General features: G+C 48.9%; 3 protein-coding genes across 3 annotated transcripts; 1 reads left to right on the top strand and 2 right to left on the bottom strand.

Moving 5' to 3' along the window:
- Positions 1-1,184: 1,184 nt before the first annotated feature.
- M430DRAFT_56315 (hypothetical protein) lies at positions 1,185-2,401 on the bottom strand (the record flags this gene model as incomplete). The annotated part of the gene is made up of 4 exons (XM_024868599.1): positions 2,215-2,401; positions 1,905-2,158; positions 1,463-1,836; positions 1,185-1,409 (listed from the first exon to the last, which is right to left on the bottom strand). The coding sequence occupies exons 1-4, from the start codon at positions 2,229-2,231 to the stop codon at positions 1,185-1,187; spliced, it is 870 nt and encodes a 289-aa protein (XP_024724188.1). The 5' UTR covers positions 2,232-2,401.
- Positions 2,402-3,238: 837 nt separating this feature from the next.
- On the bottom strand, positions 3,239-5,739 carry M430DRAFT_204236 (hypothetical protein). The gene is made up of 3 exons (XM_024864293.1): positions 5,583-5,739; positions 5,267-5,523; positions 3,239-5,217 (listed from the first exon to the last, which is right to left on the bottom strand). The coding sequence occupies exons 2-3, from the start codon at positions 5,445-5,447 to the stop codon at positions 3,410-3,412; spliced, it is 1,989 nt and encodes a 662-aa protein (XP_024724187.1). The 5' UTR covers positions 5,448-5,523; positions 5,583-5,739; the 3' UTR covers positions 3,239-3,409.
- A 341-nt stretch (positions 5,740-6,080) lies between these two features.
- Positions 6,081-8,365, top strand: M430DRAFT_16300 (hypothetical protein; the record flags this gene model as incomplete). Its single annotated transcript, XM_024863438.1, has 3 exons — positions 6,081-6,103; positions 6,164-8,221; positions 8,281-8,365. The coding sequence occupies 3 exons, from the start codon at positions 6,081-6,083 to the stop codon at positions 8,363-8,365; spliced, it is 2,166 nt and encodes a 721-aa protein (XP_024724186.1).
- Between the last annotated feature and the right edge of the window lie 664 nt (positions 8,366-9,029).

The raw sequence follows: 9,029 nt of genomic DNA, 5'->3' as shown, positions 1-9,029 counted from the left end.
AATACCTACCCCCCCCNCCCCCCCCCCAAAAACCCAAAAGAGAACTTTCCAATCGCACATCTGCAGCCCCCAAGTAAAGTCCGCTACCACCTCCCTCCTATGCCCAATAAAAGTAAGAAAGCCAAAGCAATTTGCATAGCTCACGAAACAGCGCTCTCGAGAAATCTGTTTATACTTCCTATCTATCGAGCTCTCATGCTGCTCCTCTCCTTCATTACTACCGTACTGCAAAACGTTCCTGTATATTGGATCTCAGTCTTTTGAATTATGTTCTGTGATATTGGAATATTGGCTTATTGAGTGGTAATAATTGGGTGAAAGGACTCGTCTAGCTAGTTATTAATCTTGGTTGGGTGAAGTTTTTGTTTTGTCCCTCCCCCAACGGTTCATTTATTGGATTTGGTGTGACAAGGGGGGCGTTATTGTAGCATTCTGGTAAATAGTTCTGTGGGATTTGTACAGATCATATTATGCTTTTCAAGTCCCGGGAAACCAGGCCTTTCTATATCCAAATACAGCGTGTGGAGTTCTGTTATATATATGAAGAGGTCGCATGAGGACCAATTTGAGAACTTGAGGCCGCTATTCATTACGTTGGATACAGATATATCAAGCAGAAAGAAACAATACCTAGTTACAATCTAACCCCTGAATGATCTCCAACTACTGAATGTCAGCGCCAGTAGTGGATATAAAGCGGCTTCTATGGTCCCATGCCTAATACATCTATATGAAGGTGGTCGAAAGAAACTTGCAAGGCCAATTGATACATGTCCAGCCAGACCTTACTTCTGCACTCTTATAGAATGGTGACACGCGTCGATCAGAATCTCTGATTTACAGATTATAGGTTTTTGAAACCCTAGACGTACTGGCATATATGGCTAAAGTGGCTGTCCAAGACCTTTGCCAACTATCTTTCCGGCCGGCTAAGAAGGCTGATCAAGATTCGAATAATTATGCCTTAATGCTCGGCTGAGAAAGGAATTCCAGACCACAATGGGAACAGGTAAGGTTCTTATACAATCTGTATTCGGCCCGCGAAAACCGCTGGGGTCTGAAGCTACCTGCTACCATATCTGCGCTGAGAACCCACAAGTCCGTGATCATGAAGCACATATCTGCTGGATAAAACAGATTCCATGTCCTCGAATTCGTCGTTTACAATCTTCCGTTGCTACCACCTAAGCTGCCTTCTTGGCAAATTCCACTCTTAAGATCAGATGCTTGAATCCGTAACCATCCATCTTCTCGCACGCCTTTGCAGCATCCGATCTTTCTTGGAAACTGATGAAAGCGAATCCCTTGGCCAAACCAGTCTCTCTATCCTTCGCCAAAAAGACTCTTGTGACACGGCCGAATCGTTCAAACATATCCCGAAGCTCCTGTTCTTCCGCCATTTCGGAGACCTGAACCGAACATTAGAATGATTATAAGCAGCATATAGGCGACAAAGACTTACGTTTGTAACACGCAGCGTAGCCAGATCATCTCTTTCATATTTGCCACCACCCATTCTGTCTCCTGCACTAGCAGCACCACCATTCCGCATGTGAGGTGGCACATACGATCCCTTGACGGCACCAAGACCACCTGCCTCGGGGCCATCCGCGAGTCCAGCAGCCACATCCGCACTGCCCTCCTCTCCAACTGGCGCCATGGTGTCTTTGAAGGGACATCTGGCTGTGAAATGCTCTCCGTTACAGATACGACACTTGACCTTCTTATCCTTCAACTTGTCCTTCATGCTTCCGGCCTCGGTCTTCTCCTCCTTTGCATCCTTGCGCCAGTTTGTGCTAGGTCTGAATATGATGTTTTCTCCAATGGAAGTAGTGTCTAATCTGCCGTTAGTTTTTAATGTCTCTCGAAAATGTAAGTACTGAAGAAGAACGGAGAGAACAAACCTGCGGCAGGTCCCTTCCCATCCTTAGCAGAAAGGCCGAACTTGGACCATGTCTTGCGCTCGGCAACTCGAGGGTTCACAACCTCCTTGTGTACAGTAAAGCGTATCCGACGTGTTGTCTTGACCTTCTTGCCCTCGTCATTGAGACGCCAGGTCACAACCGTCTTGGTGCCATCTTTGTTTGTCGTGGTGGTAGAGGGAGGGAGACCGCTGGTGGAATCGTCCAATTCTTCGTCATCAGCCCAGTCAGGGCGACTGCATATAAGTTAGACAAAGATTCAAGACGTGATGGCGCACAACGATGGTCTTACTTGGATAACTTGGACATCTTGGTGGGGCGGCTGAGAAGATTCTCTTGTGTTTTGGGCCTGTAAAACTCCTCTGAATTTTGGCGCTGCGTGCACGGGATCGATCGTTATCGTGTCTGCTCGAGAATCGAAGGCCGATCGATTATTCAAGTCGTGGTGCGCTGCCTGTCGTTGCCTCTGAGAACTCCGCTCCGCTGCACAAAATAATAAATCGATTTGAGTGGGACATTGCTAGCGTACTATCTATTTCACGTGACAAGTTCGCCTCTTCGTCACGAGTTACTCAGACCTCTCGCTCACTTACCCTGAAATTCTGGAGTACCTTAGGTTGGCTTATATGAAGTATACTTACCTAGGTACCCAAGATATCATACAAGCATTCTTAGAATGCATAATTTCTTACAATTCCCACGCTTATTGCAATTATTAGCTCTAACATCGTGTACATTGCAAATCCCACCGTCATCCCGAAACTCACGGTGGGAACGACGGCATGTAGCCTCGTTATTGTCTTAATATTGAAAAGTTGGAGGCAAAAAGAGATATCTCCACGGGACTTATGGGACTTGTTTAAATAGGGATTCGAGAGTTTGATTGATAGCACGGTACCATGAATCCAGTAGTTATTCCCGAGGCCTTTGAGTGGCAGACTGGAATGTTGGTGAAATCAGCAAGGGCTCGAGATCAGAGACACTGTTTTAGAAGATCAAATATGATATCCATCGCGGGGCTGTAATGTGGAACAGAGCCTTTTGAATAATGACCTATGCTATGCAACGAACCATGAGTTCCGTCGTGGAAATGTATACGGTCAAGAGAATTATACTTCGAGAACAAGCGGACCCAGAGCATGTTGAATGATATATGATCACAAGGAGCACGCCATGATCACGTACAATATAATAATAATATGAGAGGGGATGTCATATTATTCGTCTTATCCTATTTTTATACAGCCACAGCAATGCCAATTTTCCATGCAGGTAACCTCATACAAGCCCTGAACGCTGAATTCTAGCGTAAAAAACGCCTCGGTCCCAAAGCTATGATGAAACAACGTGAACTAGGTATAGCAACAGAGAAGAGTCGCCAAGTACGACTTATAAGTACAATTGAATACAGTATGGGAGGTTTCTAATGCGAACCGCCCGAAACGCCGATTGGTCAAAGGAATGGATGCACCCATCTAGCTGCTCTTTCACGGCTTCTTCTCACCATCCTTGGCCTCACCCTCTGATGGGTTGGCCTCAGCCTGTTGAGCCTCACCTGACTCAGCACGGGCCTTGTGCATCTTGTCGAAGAGGTTCAGACTGGCCATCTGGAGCTCATCGGTCTTCTCCTTCAGCTCAGCGGCAGTAGCGGTGCCCTCACCAGACTGGCTCTTGGTGACGAACTCACGGAGAGAGTTGATCTTCTCACGGATTTGGTCAGCCTCCGCCTTGTCGAGTCTGTCAGCGAACTCGTTCAAGGCCTTCTCTGTGTCGTTCAGAACACTGTCGGATCGGTTGGCTGCCTCAATGGCTGCCTTGCGCTCCTTGTCTTGCTCAGCATATCTCTCGGAGTCATCAACCATGTTCTGGATCTCTTGTTCAGAGAGACCGGATCCTGAAGCGATGGTGATAGAGTGGTCCTTTCCGGTAGACTTGTCCTTGGCGTGGACGTGGACGATCGCATCAGCATCGATATCGAAGGTGACCTCAATTTGGGGAACTCCTCGGTGGGCAGGTGGGATACCAACGAGCTGGAAGTTACCAAGCATCTTGTTGTCACGGACAAGCTCACGTTCACCCTGGTAGACCTTGATCTCGACAGCAGTCTGGAAATCGGCGGCCGTTGAGAAGACCTGTGACTTCTTGGTAGGGATGGTGGTGTTTCGGTTGATCAGACGAGTGAAGACACCTCCGAGGGTCTCAATACCGAGAGAGAGAGGGGTGACATCCAACAGAAGGACATCGGTGACGTTACCAGCCAAAACACCACCCTGGATGGCAGCACCCATGGCAACAGCCTCGTCAGGGTTAACAGACTTGGCTGGCTCACGTCCGAAGATGCTCTTCACTGACTCAGCAACCTTGGGCATACGAGTCATACCACCGACCAAGATAACCTCCTGGATATCCTTGGCTTGGAGGTTGGCATCCTTCAATGCCTTTCGTACGGGCTCGATAGTTCGGCTGATGAGAGGGTCAACAAGCTTCTCAAGTTGTGATCGAGAAAGCTTGGTGTTGATGTGCTTTGGTCCAGAGGAGTCGGCAGTAATGAAGGGAAGGTTGATGTCGGTCTGCTGGGAAGAGGACAACTCGATCTTGGCCTTCTCAGCAGCCTCACGAATTCGTTGAATAGCCATGCGGTCGTTGGAAAGATCGATGCCAGAATCCTTCTTGAATTGCTGGACAATGTGGCGGACAAGGTGGATATCGAAATCCTCACCACCCAAGTGAGTGTCACCATTGGTTGACTTGACCTCGAACACACCCTTCTGGATCTCGAGAACGGAGATATCGAAGGTTCCACCACCCAAATCGTACACAGCAATGACTCTGTCCTGGTCCTTGTCGAGACCATAGGCGAGAGCGGCAGCAGTTGGTTCGTTGACAACACGGAGAACGTTCAGACCAGCAATTTGACCAGCATCCTTGGTTGCTTGTCGTTGAGAGTCGTTGAAGTAGGCAGGGACAGTGACGACGGCATTTTGGATAGGCTTGGTGAGGTATGACTCGGCGGTCTCCTTCATCTTTTGCAAGATGAAACCACCGATTTGAGATGGAGAGTAGTTCTGGCCACGTGCAGAGACCCACGCGTCACCGTTTGTGTGCTGGACGATCTTGTATGGGACCTCCTTGATATCACGTTGAACCTCGGCATCAGTGAACTTGCGTCCGATTAATCGCTTTGTGGCAAAGAGTGTGTTCTCTGGGTTGACCACTGCTTGACGCTTTGCTGACACACCAACTAATCGCTCGCCGTCTTGCGCGAAAGCTACAACTGAGGGTGTTGTTCGGGCACCTGGACGTGGTTAGAAGAGAAGGTGACGAAGCTGGATTGGGATGCATACCTTCTGAGTTCTCGATGATCTTGGCAGTCTGACCCTCCATAATAGCTACGGCGGAGTTTGTGGTACCTGGAGAGGACATGAGCATGCGATCAAATTTTTGTCGAAGCGCTACGTGGAAACAACTTACCCAAGTCAATACCGATGACGGGACCTCTAACCTTCTTTTCATCTTCTTCTGCATATCGAACAAATGAAGAGCTAAATGGTCTGCGGAGGAGTTGTGCTGAACGTGTGGCGGTAGATGAAGCTCTGGGAAGCTGGGGACGGGTATTAGTTGATGTAATTGCAACAACAGGGGCGCAATGGTTGTACTTACAGCTCTTGACAGTCTTGAGGACAGCATATTTGCGGATATTTGCAGTCAATACAAGAAGAACAGATGATGGAAGGGTATTAAATTAGATGGGGGCGGGTGTTGTAAAAGGAATGGTGATAGGGGGAGGGAGAGTGAAGACAAATAAATAATCTGGTCCTACGGCTCATGGGAAGAGAAATTTCATTAGCGCACCTTCATGGAACCGAACCGAAGACACGGCGAATCCGCGCCTGGGAACTCAGGCATCGCTGCAGCAACTAGCCACCCGAGCCACCGCTACTGAACGTCACGGTCGGCAGTGTCGTGATATTGGACGTATCACTCTCATATCAACAACTATTTCTTCTTCATACCAGCTGTGGTCGTCAACAATAGATCTCCATTGCGGGACAAATACTACGATATCACAGCCACCTGGCCAAATACCAGTAGCCCTCCGCGTTGCCGAAACCATTTATTCATGGTCGCAAGATTACCTCCGTCGCATGCCCAGCTATTATGGCTGTGACAGATGAAAGCTTGTAAGATTGCGCATCCTTCTGCCTTGTAAGTGCCACAGTGAGGGCTGATATACTTTATAGACATCGCGCAACTGAGGCCTTGATTCTCCCCAAGCCGAGAACGTACTATCGTGCCAACATCCACACCCGGTATGTCGAACCAGGTCAACGAACTCATCTTTCTGATGGCCAGTATTCCAGTCATTGGCAATTGCGATCCTTGATTAGCTCGCCGGAACAGGATGTTATCTACTATCCTAGCGGCCGCGATATTTACGCCTTATACACAAAGACCAAGGAGCGGGAACTCATAACGAGGCTTCCATTCTCTCCACGATGTGTCACGACAGAGAGAGGATGGCTATGTTGCGGGGGAGAGAATGGGAACTACACTGCTATTTCTCTCAGTGATGGGAACACGGATCTTGACTTCTCCATAAGTCTGGATGTCGACCCCGACGCGCGACTTCCTCTGAACTTGGATCCTTCTTCGAGATCAACACCCAGAGATACGCCCTCAGGATCGCGACGTTCTCGTGGTTTTAACCACCCATTGTGTGCGAATGATAAGACTATCGGGAAAGAAATCAACAACTGCATAACACTGTGGTTTCCCACCGAGGCTGCATCTGAGCGGACGTATAATATACCTGTGGCGGTCGTGTCGAACAACGACAGAACCGTCTCCGTGCTGAATCTTGAAGATTCAGAAGTTTTAGACAAGCTGAGTTACCCTGACTGTGTGAACCGCGCTGTAATGTCTCCAGATGGCGAATTACTGGTTGCGATCTTGGACGACCCTTTCCTCTACATCCACCAGAGAAAACCGAAATCGGAATCATCCGACGGGGACATAGATCCCAAGCAAGGTTACGAATGGGCTCCAGCTTGCCGAATACAGTTGGAGAGTCAGAGCCAGTCTGACCAAACCAATCTACGCGGAAGCTTTGCTGCATCATTTTCAAAATCCGGTAAATACCTAGCCGTCGGCACACAGTATGGGGTAATATCGGTTTTTGATACCGAGACTATCACATTGGAGGACTCCGAACCCTTGGTAGTATTCACAACATCAAGGCCCATGCAGAGCAGTGGGGCTGTCCGGGCAATGGAATTCTCACCAGGACCATTTGATCTGCTGGCTTGGACTGAAGCAAGTGGCCGAGCCGGCGTTGCTGATTTGCGTGATCTTTTCCTCTCACGGCAGCTTATTACGGTTGACTGTCGGCTTGATGATATGGAAAAGGTGATCGTATCAGAGAGATCCGGGGATCCTGTAATTGACCCGAGACTTCGAAGTCATCGAACCGATTCTCCGAGTAGTACGACTCCTGACTACCTGGGATTGGATTTCGATCGACGGCAACTAAGACATCTGACGCAGGAAATGCTGGATAGACATCACTCGCCCTTGACGGCTGAAGAGATGGAGGTCTTGCAGGCACATCGTGTCGCTCGTCGACAACGTGATGCCTTGGCAGAGGGATCTAGTACGCTCAGCACTTCTACATGGAGTCGTTGGGCAAATGGACCAAGACTGACAACTAACACAGGCACTCCGCCAAATGGAGAGGGAAGCAGTAGTACAGACCATCGTGTCTCCGTAACTGGATTACCCGTAGCCTTACGGGAATTTGTGAATCCCGATCGTACTGCAGCTTCCATCCGGACATTCATCAATGAACGGAATCAGGACCGCGAAAGACGCGGGCAGCAACCACAAGAGCCAAGAAGGCGAAGTTCAATCATCTTAGCAGCCGCCGAACAAGCACTCGAGAGGGAGACGCTCGGCTCAAACAACGACACGCCAAACGCCAACGACACACCCAACAACGACACATCCAATGGCCTCGAACGGCTAACCCTCACCCCACCCCCTCCCCACAGCCCCTGGGCCGATATCGACTCCTTCTACCGCGCGCGCCTCCCCGCCGACCCATCCGCCGACCGCTCCACGCGCGTCCGCATCGAGCTCGAAGGCGACGACCGCCGTGACTTCGCGCACCGCCTCCGGCAGCCCTGGCGCGGCCTGGAGGATCTCGGCTTTGGCTACGACGAGAACGTGGTCCTCCGCGGTGTCCTACGCACCGGCCCGGCTAATACCATGGGTTGTTGCTGGAGTCCTGATGGGAGGATGTTGTATGTCCCCTCTCTTCTTTCCCTCTCAAAACAAAGTTCACTGCTAACAAAATGATCAGATACGTCGGCGCGGAAGACGGGATCTATGAATACCACGTGAACATAGCGGGGCGGAAAAAATTCCCTAGTATCGTTTTACGATGATTTGATTTGATTTGATCTTGATTCAGACAGTAGTAGTACCTAGCAAGCATCAAAACTGGCATCTACGGAAAAGCAAAAAAGAAAAGAAAGGACTGTTTTGTTCATTATAGGATTCTTCGGTAGCGTCTGTGGATCTCTTGGTGGTGAGGATGGCGTTTTTTTGGCATGGTGTGCTGGGCATGGGATGGGATGGGGGGAGGTAGGCATGCCTTATCGTTGTATATATTGTTTAGGGAGGGAAGATTGGGGGATGGATGAGCATAGGTAGGTAGGCTGAGCTACCTACTTTACCTACCTTATATGTGGAATGAAATGAAATGAAATGAAATACCATATACACATGCATACACACACACACACATACACACACACACACATACACACATACATATACATGCCCGTCATCTAACCAATAATTTCCTTCCCCCCACCTAGCGAATAAAACCATCTCACCCATTCATTCATTCATTCATTCAGATAAATATGAATATAAGAATTAAAGCGAGGTTTTAGTTAAGGTAGGGGTTCTTCATATTGTTTATTTATTATATTATATTTGTTTCTGAATACAAGATGGATGGATCGGTTTTTTGTCTCGTCTGCGTCTGCGGAGGAGGGAGGGAGGGGAGGGAGAGAGGGGGAGGGAGGAAAAACAACACATGTT

The sequence above is a fragment of the Amorphotheca resinae genome (genome assembly GCF_003019875.1).
Source record: "Amorphotheca resinae ATCC 22711 unplaced genomic scaffold M430scaffold_2, whole genome shotgun sequence".
Taxonomy (NCBI): Eukaryota; Fungi; Ascomycota; class Leotiomycetes; order Helotiales; family Amorphothecaceae; genus Amorphotheca; species Amorphotheca resinae.
This window is presented reverse-complemented; position numbering and strand designations above follow the sequence as displayed.

Coding starts and splice junctions, on each gene's coding strand:
- M430DRAFT_204236 (XM_024864293.1), bottom strand. CDS start 5,447: ATGCAGAAGAAGATGAAAAGAAGGTTAGAGGTCCCGTCATCGGTATTG. Junction 5,218..5,266: donor GATCATCGAGAACTCAGAAG/GTATGCATCCCA, acceptor AACCACGTCCAG/GTGCCCGAACAACACCCTCA.